Source organism: Notolepis coatsorum (genome assembly GCF_963971535.1).
Source record: "Notolepis coatsorum genome assembly, chromosome: 10".
Taxonomy (NCBI): Eukaryota; Metazoa; Chordata; class Actinopteri; order Aulopiformes; family Paralepididae; genus Notolepis; species Notolepis coatsorum.
The window spans coordinates 83152092-83174156 of NC_140174.1; the positions used below are offsets into that span (position 1 = coordinate 83152092).

At 43.0% G+C, this 22065-nt stretch overlaps 1 protein-coding gene across 1 annotated transcript in view; it reads right to left on the bottom strand.

Annotated features, from left to right (window-relative positions):
* Nucleotides 1-9394: 9394 nt before the first annotated feature.
* LOC311235153 (LIM zinc-binding domain-containing Nebulette-like) overlaps nt 9395-22065 on the bottom strand; it is a 489983-nt gene continuing 477312 nt past the window's right edge. The window contains exons 6-7 of the mRNA XM_084322511.1: nt 11757-11875; nt 9395-9868 (exon numbers count right to left, since the gene is read on the bottom strand). Of these exons, the coding sequence (XP_084178637.1) occupies nt 9692-9868; nt 11757-11875 (296 nt within the window). The 3' untranslated portion in view covers nt 9395-9691. The remainder of the gene's footprint in view (nt 9869-11756; nt 11876-22065) is intronic.

A 22065-nucleotide genomic window follows, 5' to 3' on the forward strand; every position in this document is an offset into this window, starting at 1 on the left:
TAACCAGGTAGGCGATCCACCTGTTACCTATGTGGCAGAAAAAAAGATTAGTTCAAGAGCATTACATACAAGAACGGTTTACACCAATTAAACTGTGTAGCACGGACAATGGAAACACAATAATATAACTTACCAAGGGGGGAAAAAACGCTATCTTACCTGACATGCTCCAATTGACAAGTTACAATGTTACATAACAAATAAGGAACCATACAATTGTGCAAACTAACGAGCCCCCATGTCATGTACAAAGGTCTAAGGACCACACAGAATAATAACTGGAGCCGGCTGCACATGAGCAACAAACAGCCTCTCTCAGTAAATGCGTTTAAAGCAATGTCCCAGGTAGGTAAGAAAGCCACAACACAAGATGTTTTCCAAATAGTAAATTATATATTTATGGTGATAGGGATTTAAACCTCCACCATAATGCACAAGGGGAAAAGGTAGGGAAGGACAAACAATACATACATATATACAAACAAACACTTAATAAATAATATAGATACAATTGAGCCCGTCATGGGACACAAAGAGAAACCACAAGATATCACTTCCAGACAGCTAGACGAAAGGGCAGCCTCCTCACTCCATTCTGGAACATGGCAGTGATTCAAATGAGGCGCCCGGACGTGTGTCACATTTGTTATGTATAGAAAAGGTGTAATTCCCATAGCAGGAGTTGAACCCGCGCCGCCCTGTTGAAACCAGGGAATCCTTACCGCTAGACCATATGGGATTTCATGTGGTATACTCAGGGCCGCCTGGGAGAAATGCGAGGCCCTGTGCGAGATTTAAACTTTTTTTCATACAGTCAACATATTCTTAAATAATAGCGCTGCCCGAGGCTGGGCATGATACAGTCAACATATAGCAAGAGAGAGAGCGAGAGAGAGCTCCCGTTCTACAGTCAATATACAGTGTACAGAGAGAGAGAGAGAGAGAGAGAGAGAGAGAGAGAGAGAGAGAGAGAGAGAGAGACACATTGGAAAGAAATTGAAATGCTATTTGGCCCTAAACAGAGAGTACACAGTGGCAGAATACCTGAGCACTGTGACTGAAGATCCTTGACTAGGTACAGACTCAGCGAGCACAGCCTAGCCATCGAGAAAGGCCGCCATAGGCAGACTGTGTGTTAGAAAGAGAGAGAGAGAGAGAGCATGTGTGTTTGTGTGTTAGAGAGAGAGAGCATGTCTGTGTGTCGTGTGTGTGTTAGAGAGAGAGCATGTATGAGAGAGATAAGCAAAGATGAGCCCCTAAAGGATATTCAACTTTTAATGGAAGAACAAAACAGAAGGAAAAGATAACTTCACAAAGGCAACATGAATATACATAGATCCAAAAGGACAAAGATCAACACTTAAATCCAAAGAGAAGAGGGTCTATACCAGAGAAAACAAAGTAGCAAGGAGCCAATGGCCGACATCAGCTAAATAGGCTAACTGCAAATAGAGTAGCCAGGTACTGACACCAGGCCACACACAGCTTTGGCCAACGCTACCCAAGCTACACAAACGACCAAGACAATTCACACACAGCACATGTCATATCTCCAAATGTTGTGAAGTAACATATGTTTTGCCTGGAAAAAAACATCGTTATTAACAAAACATTCGGGAGGGGAAGGAAGGAAGAGTGGGGTAATGTCCAATGGACATCTTACCTGCACCAAGGAACGCAGGGCGAAAGGCCGCAACACAGGTCTCCACGTTGACGAAAGGCCTCTCGCTGGCGGGACAAAAAGAAGCTATGGCCGGAGCCTTGTCATGGTGCAGGCCCGACTACATCTTCTGTCAAAGATGATGTCGTAGTCAGAGTGCCACTGTGCCAGGGCCTGCTATTCTCACGGCTAATGTCAATGGTCGTAGCACAAGCTAACAGCTAACTCTAGGCTAACTGATAGCATCAAGCTAACGTTCCCAGCCGAGCGAAAACGAGCAGCTAACGTCGTAGCTAAACAGCTAACTGGCTAACAGTTAGCTCAACCCGGCTATCGCTAACCATTAGCTAACGCAGAAGCAAGCTATGCGGCTACCACTGAAAAACTGTACAACGTGAGAAAAGCAATACAGGCCAACACTTCAGACAGCCGCTGTGTTTTCCTCTTCTCATACGAAGAGAGAAGGGAAAAAGAAGGCAATACACGTCCCACTACAGAGTGGTGTTTACCATAGCGGTGCCGGCAACAAGTCCCTCGCGGACTATAGCCGACTTGAGCATGGAGATATTCTCATAATGAAACACCAGGTGCTGACACCAGGCCACACACCGTTAGCTACTAGTACTACAACAGCTAGTCGGCCCGTTTGGCTCCCGAGAGAGAGAGAGAGAGAGAGAGAGAGAGATATCCACGGCGGGAATAGAATAGAGTGCATTAAAAACTCACCAAACGTCCAAGAGGATGGAGACAACAGCGTGGAGTTGACGAAGTTCATCTGCCGAACGACCGTCCTCTTCATCTTGGCATAACAATGCTGCACGCGCTGTCTCTAGGTTAGCTAACGATAGTTAGCCTTTAGCTAAGCTAGCTACTAGCCGACATCATCATGGCTATATCCCGACTGAACCACACGTTAGCAATCAATATTATAACGTAGCTAAAGCTAACTAGCTGTCCCTGTCTTTAGCCGGGATGGCTAGCCTGACTGAACTGTCTAACATGCAACAACTTTCATCTTCAGTCCATCTGCCGAACAATGTCCTCTTCATCTTGGCTGGCATAACCTCCAATGCTGCACGCGCGAAATAGTCAGACGCTAGTGATGGGTCGGTCATGAGCGACTCGTTCATAAGAGCCGATTCATTGCCGTGAGCGTGAGTCGAATCGCTCACGTCTGGCAATGAGTCGGTTCACGCCCCCCCCCCCCCGACACGCACACAGACACACACAATGAATTCAACAGACGCTACCTTACCTGTAACCCCTCCCCTCATTGAAACCAATTCTGCTGCCTGCAGAGCCTCAGAGCTGCCTGCAGAGCCTCAGAGCCAGGAACAAGTCAGACACATTCTACAAACGTGTCTAATGTGAAATATATAAGCATATAAGCAAAACTAGATTTTAGGTCTGTGATGAAAAAGGGCCTCGCGGGAAGGGGGGCCTCGCAAATTTTTTTTTTTGCGAGGCCCCCCTTCCCGCGAGGCCCTGTGCGACCGCACTGCTCGCACACCCCCTGAGGCGGCCCTGGGTACAACATATAATAGAATCCAATAAAAAAACAGTGGTACAACATATAATAGAATCCAATAAAAAAACAACATTGTGCAATAAACAGGTAACATGGTGTGACATCTCAGTATCTGTACATAGTATTTACAGAGCATATAGGACATGCTAGGTAGCTTTAGTAGTGCAATACACTGTTCCTGTTGTTATACTAATTTAAAGTGGCCTTTCCTCTTGGCCATAAGTGTGCGTGTGTGCGGCGTGAGTGTGTGCCCGCTCGTGTTAAAGTGGCTGCTAGTGTGTGAGCGTGCACAGCGTGCGTGTCGTGTGTGTGCTTGTGTGTGCTTGTGTGTGGATAGTTCAGTGTTCTGTGGCACTCAATGTTCATTGTTCAAGGCTCTGATGGCCTGGGGGAAGAAGCTGAGCCTAAGCCTCTCTGTCCTAGTAGCTGGGGTTCGCAGGCGTCTGCCTGACCTCAGCAGCTGGAACAGGCTGTTATTGGGGTGGTGGGGGTCTTTCATTATTCTGCAGGCTCTGGATTTGCACCTCTTGTTGTATAGAACCTGCAGGGGAGGTAGCGCAATACCACCCGTGGTATTGTGCTTAGAACACAGCCCTGGGGGGACCCGATGCTCAGGGTGATGGTGTTGGAGGTCTGACCCCCCACCCTGACCGCCTGGGGTCTTTCACTCAGAAAGTCCAGTACCCAGGCGCTCAGGGCGGAGCTCAGACCCAGCTCGATCAGCTTGTCCACCAGTCTGGTGGGGACTATGGTGTTGAACGCTGAGCTGTAGTCAGTGACAAGACAATTCACACACAACACGCGTCGTATCCTCAATGTATTGCAGCAATACCCGTTTTGGAAAACATCGTTATTACAAAACATTTAGAAGGGAAGAAAGAAGACGCGTTTTAAGGTCTGGTCGGGACCTTCCTACCGTGAGCGCAGGCCAAGCGAACTGCAGTCTGGCTAACGGGGCACCGAAGGTAAACACAGCATTCCTGTGTTGACGACACGGGCAGCGTCGCTGCGCCATCCAGCCGCTACGGTTCTCCATGTTGACGCAGTCCTCGCCGGCCGGGCTCCCGGTAGGTTCGACTAACATCCTCTGTCAAAGATGACGTCGTAGTCAGAGTGTTTAAGGCATGTTACAGTCACAGAACGTTCAACAGTGTAGCATTAAGCTAACAGCCGATCGGCTGATAGCAACAAGCTAACGTATACCAGCCTGGTAAACACAGCGAGCTAACGGCGCAGCTAACAGCTGCGCGGCTAACAGCTGACTGGCTAAAACAGTAGTCCACAACTAGCACGCAAGTTTAAGCAGCTATCACCTGAACTGTATACAATGACATAACAAGCCACACTTCAGACAGGCCGTCGTCTGAAACCCTCCTCATCCTTTAAGAGAGAAGAGAAAAAGAGATGTCAACACAGTTTACAACGGTGATTTTACCAGACATCCGGCGGAGCCAGCACAAGTCCCTCTGGGCTGCAGCCGACTTGAACATGGATCTTCCGATAACGAACATCCATGCCCACATTTCCTCGTTAGGGTATACTCTCATTTGTATATGAAAGATGGGGCCTACACGGTGACAGAGAAGCATCGCTCGTCCAGAGAATCCTGGGATCACCAGTTCCTGGTCGCGGCCCACTAGTTGACTATAATGGGCGTCAGGCCAAGATCCTCCGACCGCCGTTTTAAGCCGAGCAGAGGACCCTAGCCTGGGGTCGGCGTTTCGTAAATTGTTAGCTAACCCCCATAGCATCAACAACAACCAGAGCTCCCAAGCAAAACAGTACATACCCAACCTGGAAACCACCGCTTCTCACAACAGTCGGTGCGTCCTACCCCATCCAGCCGCAGCAAGGAGGATTGTAGTTGGGAAGCATGTCAGCGGCGTGAGCTCCTAATACGAAAAAACCGGTGGAGGTTTAGAATGATCATCATCTTCCAGACACTCCAGTAACGAAGACAATATCGCTGTATTTTCTCGAAAATAGTGAGAGAGAAAATAAAGATATGATGTCAACGTATCTCTTGTTTTCCAACTTTCTTCTACTAACAACCTCGTCAAGTGGGGATCTACCGAAGGCACTTCCTTGTGGTGAAAGTGAAGAAGGAGGCGAGTAGGTGACCACACACCTGCTTATGAAGGTAAGCGGATGGGGGTGTGGCCAGACGAATGTTGGGATGTAAAGGTACATGGTGGAATTTTTTATTCAGTGCACGTGCACGAAGTGAAGTACAGTGCAAGTGTGATGCTGAGCGAGATCCATTACGAAATAGAACCCAAAGTACCCCAAAATACCCCAAAGTACCCTAAAAAATACCCCAAAGTACCCCCCCAAAGACCTCAGGAACAGCATCCCCACGTACATCAAACCTGCCCCCTCCATCGAGTCTTAACTCACCTATATTCCTTAGCCTTCCCTGACTCACTTTGACTCTTGCCCTGTTTGTTTTGACGTGTTGTTCTGTTTCTTTGTTTGTCCGTTGGTTGTTTATTTTCTGTTTATTTATACTTCAGGGGTACTTTTTTTTTGCTACGGGACCCACTGTGAAGCACTTTGATAAATGTGCTATACAAATAAATTTGATTGATTGATTGATTGACTTGACCGATTTGAAATATATGTGAGAATGCAGGTCCTTGGCATGCTGTTAGCCTATAGTGAAGGTTATTCAAATCAGATCAGAACTGTAGACGTTACAGTTGCATCTGAATCATCTTCTATGATTCTATTATATATACTGTATAGTTCTGAGAAAAACAAACAATCAAATGCCTGTGGACAAAACCTTTTATTTTGTATTTAATTTACCCACACGTGACACACTGCAACTAGATTATGACAACAAAGTAATAATATGAAAAAGCAGGTAACAGATCAAATGTGACATTATATTTGAAATTATGTAAATTCAGAATAGGAACTAACATACAAACACACACACACACACACAAAGCAAAACATCTTCACAACACAAAACCGGACTGAAAGTCAAAAACCAAAGACAAAAAGGCTATAGACTATTATTGATAACAAATTAATTTAGTCCAAAATCAATCAAATCATCTGAATATTATAGGGCTGCCCTCTCGTCAACCAAGACTTCATTAGTCTTTTTTTTTATGAGATTTCTTTTTTTTTAGAAAATAACAAGATATTTTCCTTTTTTTTCAGCTGAATGAGATATTTTCTTTTGTTTTCCATGCCCAATGAGATATTTTGTGAAAAACAATAAGAACATCTCTGGTAAGCACAATATTTAAACAGATGTTACAGATATGTTGATTAAATCAAATGGATTAGTCAACAAAATCCCACGACAGTCAAGCCCTAGAATATTAGTTATTCAATGTTCTATTGCATCTATGAATGATGAAATCAAAATGACTAAATAGAAACAGGGTTGACTCTCCAAACTCTAATGATACACCCTTTTATTATCCGTTATTTTCCCCACATGGCAAGACAACACACCTTTATCAACACCACTGAACTGTATAGCTGAAGCCACGGTGAGGTGAAGAAACTCATCACCGCTGTTACTGGTTACACCGGACATTTTATAAGGGATGTACGTTGTGTTTATTTTCGTTTAACAAAAATAAAAAAATTATTATGTGGTTAAGCAGGCTTAACATACTGAGCAAAAACATTGTTTACAGTAAGAACCATTGACAGTAGTAATGTTATGCCTAACGACCATAAGAGACATTTGACATTAGGCTAAATGGGGAAGCATCAGCAATAGAGACAGTGCACTTCAGCTGCACATTATCCCAACTCATTAAACATTACCTTTATAGCTGGGCACTGGGCAGGCTGCACTAGTTAGCTAATGCTAGTTTGAATGTGGATCATTGTAATGGACTGATACCTGCTGTTAGCTAAATCTATAGAAGACAGTGTCCTTCTGCTGAATCTTGTAATGTTAAGTTAAACAGTGGACTCCAAATGGCGATGTGGAGTAGTAGCAGTTATAAAATGTTGCTAACAACAAAAATAGATACAGAGGGGAGGTGTACTGAGATTGAGAGCAAAACAATGAATGCAACACAGTAACAGCAGTAAGACCGCCCACTATGGCAACCCTACTGTACGTACAAATGATTTGCTAAAAATACAGTAAAATATATCTTTCCAATACATAGATAGGAGCCTGTGTATCAAAATAGTGTGCGACATCCAGAAATCTCAAAACGTCTGACATACAAGATTGTTCAGTTCACTCTGCAATCAAGACGGCAATCAAAACCACACTGTTTGGATGAGCGTGTTGAAAACAGCAGAATACTACAGTATATGACATGAATACTTGTGGTTATATTTGAAGCAAAGAAACCCTTCAGCGCTTTTATATGAGAAACTTTACCACGCAGTGCGTTAATATAAACAACAGTGTTTCACTTGCTTGTCTTGCCTTATTTGCGCCGATATACTAGTCCTCCACTCTCTTAACTTATAAGAGAACCACCCCTTTCTCTCTCTCTCTCTTGCTATCCTTCCTTTTCCAAGACCATGTCAGAAGCATAATAAAAAAGTAAATGTATCTTGTTTGCATTTTGAATGGATTAAAAACTCCCCCCCACCCATGCATCCCTTCTCTCCCCCCCACTCCACTCATGCCTCCTCCCCTTCTCTCTCCCCCACTCCACTCATCCCTCCTCCCCTTCTCTCTCCCCCACTCCACTCCTCCCTCCTCCCCTTCTCTCCCCCCTCACTCCACTCATCCCTCCTCCTTCTCTCCCCCTCACTCCACTCATCCCTCCTCCTTCTCTCCCCCTCACTTCAGTCATCCCTCCTCCCTTTCTCTCCCCCTCACTCCACTCATCCCTCCTCCCTTTCTCTCTCCCCCTCACTCCACTCATCCCTCCTCCTTCTCTCTCCCACTCACTCCACTCATCCCTCCTCCTTCTCTCTCCCCCTCACTCCACTCATCCATCCTCCCCTTCTCTCTCCCCCTCACTCCACTCATCCCTCCTCCCCTTCTCTCTCCCCCTCACTCCACTCATCCCTCCTCCCTGTCTCTCCCCCCTCACTCCACTCATCCCTCCTCCCCTTCTCTCTCCTCATCCCTTCCCCCTCCGCTCTCCTCTAGTTGAAACATGATTCCCTTCTTCCTAGGGGTGTAAAAGAAAAAGAAAAAGATCAATGCAAAAAATCTAAATGCAATCTGTAATGTTTGATTCCAAATTAATTGAAAATATGGTGATGTGTAACTTTATTCTCATAATGAATGTATAAACATAATGCGAATAGCAAATAATGTGTATGTTTAGTTTCTTAATGACTTCATGAATGAATGCTGTGTGAACTAAAGATTTGGTAAGATGTTGCATACATTCAATTATTGCTGGCTGAATCAGTTTTGTTATTTATAAATTTTTATATATATTTGCATACCTATACAAAGGATCTAAATCAAGCCGAAGCTAAAATATTTAGTAATATTTTATGATGCCTAAAACCTCACGGTGTGATTTACATGTTTCCAAAATTACACATTACACATTTTCAATTTTAAAAACCTAAACCTGCACTATGGAGCTTTTTCATGAAAGAAAATATGGCTTCTTTAGCAAACTACACCATGGAGATATGGAGTTAGGCTGAACGAGAGAAAACCATCCCAGTGATGCATGAAAGCTGTTCTGTTTGGGCGCGACCCGTACATTGAAATCTGCTCCACGGGCTGAACCCAGAGCTTCAAATTCTAGAGCATGAAATGTGAACAACACAAATGTAAAACAGAACCCAAATCTACTTTGCATGAAGACATTTCTTTTTTTTGTCACCATTTTCTCTCATCTGCCAGTTTTCCACAATGCAGCATGTTCTGTGCCACTAAATTCCACGTGTGTTAACATCACGTGTCAAACTTTGTGATCGTGACACCTTGACGTGAGTTACACTGTGATCGTCACGTCAGGATGTCAATATTAACGTGTTAATTTTGCAGATTCATTTGAAAACCATAATGCAGTAAAAAGGTACACAATTTAAGAGAGCAAATATAACCATTACAATATAACCAGCATTCAATGTCACTGTTACTGTGACCGATCAGTACTTGTAATGATTACTTATGATTACTTATGATAAGTACGTATGATTACTTATGATAAGTAATGTAAGTAATGTATAAGTATGTATTATTATTACTTATAAGATTACTAAACACACGTCTTCATTACCACAGCCCCTACAGATACATATTTTATTTGCGTTAATTGTGATTAATCCATTAAGAACATTGTAATAAAACACGATGCTCTGACAGCCCTGATAAAAGCACAGTTTAGTGTAGAAACACATGTGGAATCTGTAACATTGTGAAGTGTTTTTAAACACCACGAAAATCCACATGAAAAAGCCTGTTTTTTCACACTGTATTTTCTGTAAAGGGAAGAATTGGAATTGAATCGCTGCTAGTTTGAATCGTTACGCCCCTAGTCCAACCCTCCCAGGCTGGTCCCGTGACCCTCCTCTCTCCCAGGTGTCTCTCCGTCTCAGTTGTAGCACTCCACGTAGTTTGCCGGCAGCATGCCAGACTTGCCGGTCCTCTGCACCGTGCCGTACATCCAGCCTTCATCGATGGACTGGGCGTTGACGATTATATCGCCATCACGGAACGAGACCTCGTCATGGTCCTGTGCTGCGTAGTCATACAGCGCCCGGTAAGCACCCTAGCGTGGGACACACGGGAGGACAATAAGGGTGAATTAGGTGTGATGGCAAAACTCATGTTCTTTTATTGATTATTATTATTATCTATGTCTAGCTTACATGTTCCCTCATTCTGCAATGCATATAGACATGTAAGTCGCTTTGGATAAAAGCGTCAGCTAAATGACTAAATGTAAAAATGTAAATGTATATACAATGCAATATGTAATTAGATTTATTTTTCGTTTCCTCTGTTCGCCGTTTATTTTTTTATATGTCAAACAAAGCTTGAAATGACTAACAGAGACATCTCAAATAGTGTCATGTCCCCTGTCTCATAGTCTCGTTGTCTCTGAGTGGGTGTGGGTATGTGTGGCAAATTACAGGATTGGAACCTGGTGGGGAGGCAGGTGCCAAGCATCCACGGCTGCCAGCTATCATCCACTCATCCGGCTACAAATACTCAGCTCATACTCCAAGATGGCGCCAGATTGTAGTTTCAGCGATAGTCTTTACTTTACGTCACGTCTTTACGCTACGCCACGTCTTTACGCTATGTCACGTCTCTACGCTACGTCACGTCTTTACGCTACGTCACGTCTTTACGCTACGTCACGTCTTTACGCTACGTCACGTCTTTACACTACGCCACGTCTTAACGCTACGTCACGTCTTTACGCTACGTCACGTCTTTACGCTACGCCACGTCTTTACGCTACGTCACGTCTTTACGCTACGTCACGTCTTTACGCTACGTCACGTCTTTACGCTACGTCACGTCTTAACGCTACGTCACGTCTTTACGCTACGTCACGTCTTTACGCTACGCCACGTCTTTACGCTACGCCACGTCTTTACGCTACGTCACGTCTTTACGCTACGTCACGTCTTTACGCTACGTCACGTCTTTACGCTACGCCACGTCTTTACGCTACGTCACGTCTTTACGCTACGTCACGTCTTTACGCTACGTCACGTCTTTACGCTACGTCACGTCTTAACGCTACGTCACGTCTTTACGCTACGCCACGTCTTTACGCTACGTCACGTCTTTACGCTACGTCACGTCTTTACGCTACGTCACGTCTTTACTCTACGTCATGTCTTTACGCTACGTCACTTCTTTACGCTACATCTTTCTTTACGCTACGTCACGTCTTTACGCTACACCACGTCTTTACGCTACGTCACGTCTTTATGCTACATCACGTCTTTACGCTACGTCACGTCTTTACGCTACGTCACGTCTTTACACTACGCCACGTCTTAACGCTACGTCACGTCTTTACGCTACGTCACGTCTTTACGCTACGCCACGTCTTTACGCTACGTCACGTCTTTACGCTACGCCACGTCTTTACGCTACGTCACGTCTTTACGCTACGTCACGTCTTTACGCTACGTCACGTCTTTACTCTACGTCATGTCTTTACGCTACGTCACGTCTTTACTCTACGTCATGTCTTTACGCTACGTCACTTCTTTACGCTACATCTTTCTTTACGCTACGTCACGTCTTTCTTTACGCTACGCCACGTCTTTACGCTACACCACGTCTTTACGCTACGTCGCGTCTTTATGCTACGTCACGTCCTTACGCTACGTCGCGTCTTTATGCTACGTCACGTCCTTACGCGTGGCAACGCCAAGGAGTTTCCTTCCAGAAATAACAACACCTCCCTCTATACCCACTGAACTCCAACCCACACATCAGACCAAAAACATCCTCAAGGCAACTGGATACTTTTCGTCATCTCATGCTTCTAAAACCTGTGTACTTTTAAATGTTTGTAATAGGTCCATGAGTAAGACCCCTCGCAGCTGCTAACTTTGACTTTTGATGTTTTTTTGTGTGTTTTCTTTCTACATTGAAACAAAACAGATCAATTGGCAGCTGATGGGACATACCATGGTGGCGGAGTGTGGGGGGGAGGTGACAGATCTCACTGAGGACATGCTGGTCTGGTGCATGTAACCCTGTTGATGGTATGACCCAGTCTGGTGGTATGCTCCAGACTGCACAGGGGCTGGGGGAGAAAGACAGACAAGGAGATAATACAGTAGAATGAGAAAAAGAGAGCGACACACACACAGAGAGAGAGAGAGAAAGAGGGACAGCGAGAGAGAGAGTGAGACGGAGACAGAGAGATAGAGAAAGAGAGACAGAAATAGAGAGAAAGAGAGAGAGACAGAAATAGAGAGAGAGAGACAGAGGGAGATAGAGAGAGAGAGAGGAAGAGATACAGAGATAGAGAGAGAGAGAGACACACTTGACATTCTACAAAGTGCCCTCAAGTCCCGTTCTGTGTCACTGCTGGACATGTTGAAGTAGGACAACAGCAAATATTACTGGTTAGAATTCAATTAGAAAGAAATGCATGTCACAAACAAACGAGACGCTACGTGCCATTGACACCAGCACAACACAACACAATAAATAATTTTAGTTGCATCTGTGGAAAGATGTTAGGAGATCCTGGAAATATGTTAGGAGATCCTGGAAATATGTTAGGAGATCCTGGAAAGATGTTAGGAGATCCCGTGAAGAAACAAAAACGAGTTGCACTGTGGATAACAGCGTTAGTGTGTGTGAAAGTGTATGGCTGTGTATGTCTGGACGGTGCACAGGTGTGTTTGTGTGTGCATTCCTACATGCGTTCCTTCATTCTGCTGTGTGTGTGTGTGTGTGTGCGTGTGCGTGTGTGTGTGTGTGTGTGTGTGTGTGTGTGTGTGTGCGCGCATGTGAATGCATACATTAGGGCTGTCCTGCTGTTTGGGAAACAAATGTTTAAAATTGTTTCCCAAATGATTGTCCTTCAGAAAATGTATTTCATTTTACTTTAGCAGAAGGAGCTCCTTAAATCCTGTGCTTTTTAAAGACCAAAACAGCCTATGTTGTGAATATTAATGTGCTCTAAAAGATATTACCAGATGTTTCTTCACATATTACTCTCTGTCTGTGTGTGTCTGTGTGTCTGTGTGTGTCTGTGTGTGTGTGAGTGTTCATTGACCCTCGTGTCGGGCTGTGTGTGTACCAGGTGTGGAGGTGCTGCTACGGTCCCACAGGTCAGAGGTCAAAGAGCTGACAGACTGAGTCTGGCTGTGAAGTGACTGCTGCGACTGTTGCCTGCTCAGCCTACGACTGGCACGCTCTGACAGCACGGTGCCACATGGGGGCAGCACACACACACACACACACACAGTAGGAAGAGATGAAAACAGGCCGTCATGTAGAGGAAAGAACCTCATTTCAACTTGTCAGCTGTTCGATCAGAGAATATGACGAACATTCTAATCATGATGCAGCAATGGCTACTGACATCCATTCACTTCTACAACTCAGACAGAACATTCCAACAGTCTTACACCTGAAAGGGTTAATCATTATGGCTAAAATGAAAACACGACACTGACCGAGAGAGCTATACCTACAGTGAAGCAGATCTTTAGTTAGTGATTACATCACAAATACAGTTGAAATGGACCATATCTGGAGTGCCAGATCCAAATGGCTCATCTACAAGGACACTATAAAAGAAGGAAGGGTAATCACATCAGAATACCAGCATTCCATCCTCTGCTTGGTGCCAGACTTTGGTGCCAGTTCTATTGAAGCCTGTATTAAAAATTATATACCAGCTACCTGAGGAAATATACAAATTATACATCAACCAATATATCATAAGTTAGCTAGTTAACAATGCAACAAATTGCTGATGATTCTGACATCCGAGGTAATAACCTGTTTAAATTACATAAACGAGGAGATGGCTGATCCCATCCAACTCAATGTCGGCCGAACTGAACGTTTCCACACTGGGCACCAATATGTGTTCACACGCTACACAGTGACGTGATGACCCTTCCTTCTTTTATAGTTTCCTGGGTTCTGACGTGATGACCCTTCCTTAATTTATAGTTTCCTTGCTCATTAATAGGAAATACAAATGGATACATTAATGGCCTTTCCAAAGTTAGGCATATTTGTCTAGTATAAAGGTCTCTATTTGCTCATAGCAGCTGTTTGAGTCAGTCGTCAACAACATACTTGTCCATTCCAGTGGTTTATGTTTATATATTTTTTTTTATCTTTATCTATCTTATCTTGTGAAGTACTGTCTCCAGGCCAAGTTAATGCTATCTTTGCTAACGATGCTAGCTGGTGTTCAAAAGGACTCGACAGTCGGTCAACAAAGCTATCAGTACATAAGATACATTATTTTTATGTTATTCACAAAATTGTTCGCTATTCAACATTATTGAAGACTTCTGTGACAAATACGTTCTCGTGATTACTTCCTCAGACCATGTTGTCATGCATTCCTCATGAGCACAGCCCCTACAGTTGCATTTTCTTTTTAATCTTTTTTTATTAAATTTTATTTATCTTTTTGGGCTTTCTGTATTTTTTCACCCATCCCAATTTAGTCATTATGCCAATTCCCTTCCTGGTCGTTGCATGCATTGCCCCACTGTCGGCCTGGGGAGGGTGTAGAACTACCACATGCCTCCTCCGATACATGTGGAGTCGCCAGCCGCTTCTTTTCACCTGACAGCGAGGAGTTTCACTGGGGGAACGTAACACGTGCGGAGGTAGGAGTAGTAGACCGACCAGTAGGAGTCGCAGTTAACAATGACCAGGACACATACCCCACCGGCTTCCCACCCGCTAACACTGCCAACTGCCAAGTAGGGATGACTGACCAAGCCGGAGGTACCGCTGACAGCTGGATTCGATGCCAGAGTCTCTGCGGTGGTAGGCGAGTGCTTAGTCCACTGCGCTACCCAGTCGCCCCCTACAGTTACATTTTGACATGTATTTTTCATTTCCATTCATTGCAATTAATCACAGCTTATCATGTGATTAAGGCGTTAAGACATTTTAATCATTTGACAGCCCAACAATATATATAGCTGGAGAGGAAAAGAGGTGTAGAACAGCCAAGTACCAGACATCCTGCGGAGGCTCTTGGACTGGATGTTGTCCTCCACTGGGTCAAAGTCAAAAATAGAGCCTGGGTCGGTCCTCCACACCTTCAGGTCTTTGGTCAGATAAAGGTCACAACAAGGTTATTTTATTATTTAACCATTCCATCGTTCCCGATCATTAGGATAATTCCCAGTGTGTATGCATACATGTAGCTCCAGTCATTGTATTACACTTAAGAGTGCCTAGAGTTTCTACTGAACTTGGTAGATCTGCTTTTGGCTTCTCTGCCCCCTACTTCATGGAATACCCTGCAGGAAACTCTGAAACTAGACACTCTAGTGTCTATGGGTCGGTTTAGAACTTTGATGACCAATCAGGTCATCACAATATGTGATTGTTTTAAAATAGCACTGTTTTTTAAATGTGCTCTTAATTGTTCCGATTGTCTGATGTTTCTGTATTTATTAACGTACTATGACACAATGTAACATCTGGACGACACTGTAAATGAGTTTAACTACTCAGTGTATTTATCAAGTATAAATAAAGATTGAATGAATGAACAAACGAATGAATGAATGAATAAATAGCAATCCAACACAATTTAACACAACATTCAAAGCTTGTGTTAAATGAAAAAGGTGCAGGATGTAACTCACTGTGTTTCAAACACAGGTTATCGCCACAGTGACATTTATTTGATCTATTTTACAATACAGTCATCAACTCGTTGAGAAACACAGATATTTTCAGTAGAATGAGTAATTTCCCCTTTTTTAAAGAAATTTTTAGTGAATAGTGACAGGAGGTAATTGTGGAGAGAGAGGAGACGACATGTAACACAGTCTGAGTTGGACTGGACATGTTTCATAAGCTGCCGAATTGCAATTCCAGGTAAACAAGGTGCTTGTTGCCACTGTGCATATTCATAGATCCTTGCATCTCAATGAGGGTAAAGGTGTAGAGATGCTGCTAAACCATTTTCAGTAGTTTATTAAACAATTAGGTGGAAAAACATATTTATACAAATTGGTATTCAATATAGAATATGTTTTAGGACCAGACCAATCAAAATGACAATGACTTCTTGTTAATACCAGAGATTGCCCTTGTCTTTAACTAATGTTGTGTTCGTAGGTCTATATGGTGTGTGTTTTAGCTGATCTCAGATTAACTTTACGCCTTTCACACCTCCCATTGGTATTGAAAAGATTGGAAAACACTAGGCCTGTACCCAACTAAGGATTTATATAGTCGACTTTGATTGGCCAAAATCTTACGATAATCAATTTGGGCTGTGGGGGGTGCTTAGTGTCTGAAGGAGTCGACTGAAGGCTTCTTCCACTGACACGGCCATTTCACAAACTCACTGCCACTTTACTTTACTGCCATTATTTATTTTAGTTTACTGCCTTATCTATCATCTCACTGCCACTTTACTGCCACTATTGTATTCTATTGCCATTATTTATCAGTTATACTTACTATGTACCACTGCTGCTAAAAAAGAAAATGTGCACTAAGTTCTCTTTTACCTCCTATATTTATTTCAATCAAACATACATTTTTTTAGCCACTGTTTATACTGTATATATAGGCCTGTATAGTGTATGTACATTGTGTCCCATATGTTACTTATGTTTATAGTGTCCTATATGTTACTTTATGTTTATATATTAGATATTTTTCTTTTTATATACACCGTGGGAAGGGGGAAACGAAATTTCACTTCTCTGTACAGTATGTCTTGCACATTATGAGAAGCGACAATAAAGCTGACTTTGACTTGTCCTCTGCGAAAGCATGCAATTGGTCCACTGATGGATACATCTTGATATTTGTCTAGTGTGTTCATTAGATGGGTGAAATCCTCTTTGATTGATTGATTGATTGATTGAACACTTTATTAACAGATTGCAGAATGGGTACAATACAGTATGGCTCAATACACACAATTGTTAAGGGGATGCAGACCAGAGAAAGACTTTCGTCTTGTTTACATCAGGGTCCCCCATTTTCAATTCATCGTAACATTTATGACACACGACATACAGATAAACAGTATACTGTTACATCCAGGCAATTATGACATACAAGATATACAAATATACAATGCTGTTTAAGAGACAGAGTTTCTAAAATAGAGTATATACATTTGAGGGGGAAGAAACTGTACATTGGAGGGGGTTGGGTGGGGGGGCTTGGATATTTACAGGGGCCAATTTCGAATGGTAGCCTCCCGTAGGTGCTCTTTGAGAGCGGTTTTGATGGAGGGTAGGGATTCACATTATTTTACGGCTGTGGGTAGGGCGTTCCACATTGATGTGGCATAATTGCTAAATGTGTTTAGTCCCTTGTTTGAGCCGAATCTGGGTTGAACTTGATTTGTGGAACGCCCTCTGGTGTTGTGGTTGTGGAATTCACTGACCTTTGGGAAGTATTTCGACATGTACATGGGTACCTTAGTGGTGTAGTGTATCTTGTAGACCAGGGCCCTCATTTATCAACGTTGCGTACGCACAGATATGTGCGTAACCCGTGCGTACGATCGTTTCTAAGCAAAGTGTGGGACTTATCAATTTGAACGTGTGCTTGACTTTGTGCGTATATCTACGCACAGCTCAGGGCATGCGTACCTGGCGCCCGGTGGTAGAATTTTAATATTGCAGTCTGCAACGCGGAAATAAGCTTCCGTGCATTAGTTTCAACACTGGCATGTTCAACTTCTGTATGACCCGTAATTCATTATAGTTCATTGTAAAATAGCAACAGTGTAATTATAACGGGCTCACGCCCGAACAAGAGGTTGGCCTGCTTGTTTGGCACGGGGGGGGGGGGGGGCAGACGCAGAACACCCACCTCCAAACGTGATTAAATATTGTTTCAAATAAAAAGCCAAATACTATTATTTTGTGTGTCATGTTTCCAAATAAGATTGGCCACAACGAAATGCTTTCTACTTCGATTTGTTGGTTAGAATAGATTACCTCCATTGAAACTTCACTGAGACTAAAACAAAAGACAGTATTTATTTTTTTTGTGAGCTCTGCGCAGACGTGATAATAATAATAATAACAATAATAATAATAATAGCTTCATTTTATATAGCGCCTTTCAAGAGACCCAAGGTCGCTTTACATAGATAGGGGGGGGGGAATAACAAAGTAACAAACATAGTGGACAGACACAACATATAAGTATGATGATGGGATTCAAGTTCGCGTTTTTATTGATCACATAGGCAGGCTATACATAGGCTACATGGCACGGTCCATCGTGATATTGGAGATGGATCGAGCAATAGACTGTTACTGTAGCTGTCAAAGCTCCATCACAAATGCAGTTATGTGAATAGAAAGGGATTCAACTCAGTGATGCGCATTTACCCAATACATGTCGCTGCCGGGAGGAAAGGCATATGCTGCATGTTTTCAATTCATTAAATAAAACGGATACTTTTTGCAAGGGTTTACTGACTGTCATACAAATAATCAACCAACTACATACTGTAACTTTTCAGTGCACGTTCTTATTTACATTGCTCCCGCAGACCCGCACACAGACATGATGGAATTCAAGTTCAAGTTTGTATTGATCACATATAGGCAGGCTACTGTACACATGGCGTATAGGCTACAACATCATACATGGCAGTGATATTCATTGTTCTTGTATATGCTCTCGTATTATTGTTTATATAGGCTACCCAATATCGACATCAAAATAGATTGTATGCCTCTACAAATCATATGCAGCAGGTAGAAAATGTATGGAAAATCCGTCGCGATTTGGAATAAAATTGAGGAGAACTTTAATCCCTGGGTATTAATCGAACGAAACGGAAAAAGGTCATATTCAAGCACGGTCTTTATTAGTTAATATGGTCTTTAAGTTAATAGATATCATATCCGACATCACCGTACGTGTACATGTCTGTCAGCCTGTCACGTATTTCTCCCATAACACGCTTTGCTCGGCTTTTTAAATGTTTCCACATTTCATGGGGGTGTTCCATTACCGTATATGGTTAATTACGGGCGGTGCTATATGCAAATACTTAAAATCGTGCACAAGCGTGGAGCGTAGAACTTAATGGTATTTATCAACACGGAGTGTGCGTACGACCCGCGTACGCACGTGTGATGAATCCCGATTTTTCTGTGCGTACACACATTCTAAATTCTGTGCTTAAGAACAAAGATAGAACACTTTCTAAGAATTGTTGATAAATGAGGGCCCAGGCCCATTGCAAGTTGCTGTACTCTTGTCTACTCTAAGCCATCCTAGGTTGTCAAAATGGGCAGGGGTGAGGTGGGTTTTAGGAGTAAGGTCAAGCAGTAGTCTGACCAGTTTGTTTTGTGATGTTTGTAATCTTGTTTTAGTGCCTTTGAGGTGCTTTGGTACCATGAGGTGCAAGCATAGTCATAGTACCCTTGAATGAGTGCTCCTGTTAGAGTCTTCAGGGTATTCTTGTTTACCAGAGAGGAGATTCGGTACAAGAATCTTGTTCGTTGGTTAACTTTTTTTTATTACATTGGTTGCCATTTTGTCACAGGAAAGATTTGCCTCTAGGATGGAACCCAGGGCCCTCATTCATCAACGTGACGTAGAAAATGTTCTATTTCCATACTTAAGCACAGAATTTAGAATCTGTGCACACACAAAAAAAACGGGATTTATCACATGTGCGTACACAGGTTCTATGCACACCTGTCATGATAAATATCACCTTGGTCCTACGTTTGAGCTTGTGCACTGTTTTAAGTATTTGCATACCAGAACCGCCCCGATTAACCATATACGGTAATGGACACCCCCATGAAATGTGGAAGAATGGACTAAACCGAGGGAAGCGTGTTATGAGACAGGCTGACAGACGTGTACACGTACGGTGATGTCGGATATGATATCTATTAACCATTGCTGCCTGGGCAGCGCAAACACTAATAAAGACCGTGCTGGAATATGACTGCCTTTTTCCGTTTTGTTTGATTAATACCCAGGGATTAAAGTTCTCCTCAATTTTATTCCAAATCGCGACGGATTTTCCGTAAATTTTCTACCTGCTGCATATGATTTCTAGAGGCATACAATCTATTTTGATGTCAGTATTGGGTAGCCTATATGAACAATAATACGAGAGCATATACAAGAACAATGAATCTCACTGCCATGTATGCTTTTCATTCATTTAAGACACATTATTGCAAGGGTTTTGTAATACACATACACCCTGGTGTCATTGCAATGCGTTTTTTATTCTTTCTTATACAGTAAAAAGGGGGAAGAACACTATATCGTGGGTGTTCATATGACTTGTATTCTGCTTACAGCTTCGAAATTCCACTTGTTTCGTTTAACGTAAAGCCTTTTAAATATAATCAAAACGTGATTATACGTCAGTGTTGAAACTAATGCACAGAAGCTCATTTCCTTGTTGTAATAATATATTCTACCAACGGGCGCCAGGTACGCATGGTCCGAGCTGTGCGTAAATATAAGCACGAAGTCAAGTTCAAGTTGAAATTGATGAATCCCACACTCTGCTTAGAAATGGTCGTACGCACAGCTTAAGCACATATCTGTGCGTAAGACACGTTGATGAATGAGGGCCCAGGTATGTAATTTCATCTTTCCTTGTGACAATATTGTCACCCACTGTAACAGAGAAGCCGTTGGTCTTGCTGTGTTTGTTATTTGATCCAAAGAGAATGGACTCTGTTTTACCCAGGTGTAATGATAGTTTGTTATCAGCGAGCCAGGTGCAGATTCTGCCGAGTTCAGAGCTGAGGGCTTTTTCAACCTGCAACTTGTTCCTGTCAGAGACCAGCAGGGCTGAGTCGTCCACGAACAGGAACAAGTTGCAGTCACAAGCTGAGGACATGTCATTTGCATAAATTAGGAACAGTAATGGTCCTAGTATGCTTCCTTGTGGAACACCACAGCTCAGTGGGAGGGGGAGGGGGGGTAGTGTACCATTTACCTCCACCATCTGTTCTCTCCCCTCCAGGTAGGATTGCATCCAGCTCACTGATAAACTGATCAAAACCAATGGCTTTTAGCTTGTCAATCAGAATGGAGTGATTGACAGTGTCGAAAGCCTTTTGGAGGTCCAGCATGACCATGCTGCAGTATTTGCCCGCGTCCACCTCTTGTTTGATGTGGTCGTTCAAATAGAGAAGACATGTGTCAGTGAAGTGGGATGTTCTGAAGCCAGATTGGAATTCGTAGATTATATTTTTTTCCGCAAGGTACTTTTCAACCTGTTCGTAGAAAATCTTTTCCATGACTTTCGAGATGGAGGTAGGAATAGAAACAGGGCGGTAGTTGCCTGGGTCTAATTTTTTCAAAGTCTTTCTTAGGCAGTTAGCCTCTCTGGTATGCGCGCCATTATATATATATTATTACTTTAAAAAATTGCATTCGACTAAGAGGTTGGCAGTCGACTACGGCTCCTTTCTATCGATTAGTCGACTATTTGACTAGTCAGGGTCAGCCCTAGAAAACACTAAATGAGACTTGAAAATAGTTTGAAAGTTGCTAGGAATATGTAACGCAGTCTTCTCAAAACCATTGATTTGAATAGCTTGTAGTAGAGTAATACAGTAACGTTAGCAAAAATAAACAATGCAGTAATGTTCACAATGGTAGATTACCTATGCCTAGTGTCTCAAGTCTCATAGCACATATTTTCAACCCTTCTCAACATCAATGGCAGTGTGAAAGGTACTGTAGGCTGAGATCTACCAAAACATACACTTTACTGTATACACCTATGCACATTAAATGTGTTAAAGACAGAGACAATCTCTGGTAATGAAGAGAAGGCACAATTAGACTGGTATGGTCCTTTTAAGGGTATAAAATACATTTAGAGGTGATCTAACATTCATTGTTGGTGAATGCAGCGTGCTTGCTTGTCTGAAGGCAGTGATTTCACTCCCCGCTCCCACCACAAGGTACAGTAGTCCTATCTTGTTCTTCACAGGTAGCAGTAGTGCTTTACTCAAAGCTAACATTCATTGTTGGTGAATGCAGCATGCTTGCTCGTCTGAAGGCAGTGATTTCGCTCCCCGCTCCCAGCATAAGGTACGGTAGCCCTATCTTGTTCTTCACAGTTATCAGTAGTGCTGCTAACTTAGTGAACATTGACAGTAACCTTTATTGGTGAAGGCAACACTTTCGCTCCCTGCGGTCAGGAGTAACTTGCGGTCAGGAAGAATTCATAGAACCTCCGTTACATACATAACTATTGATTATGATATACTGGGAAGGGACCTGTCTGTC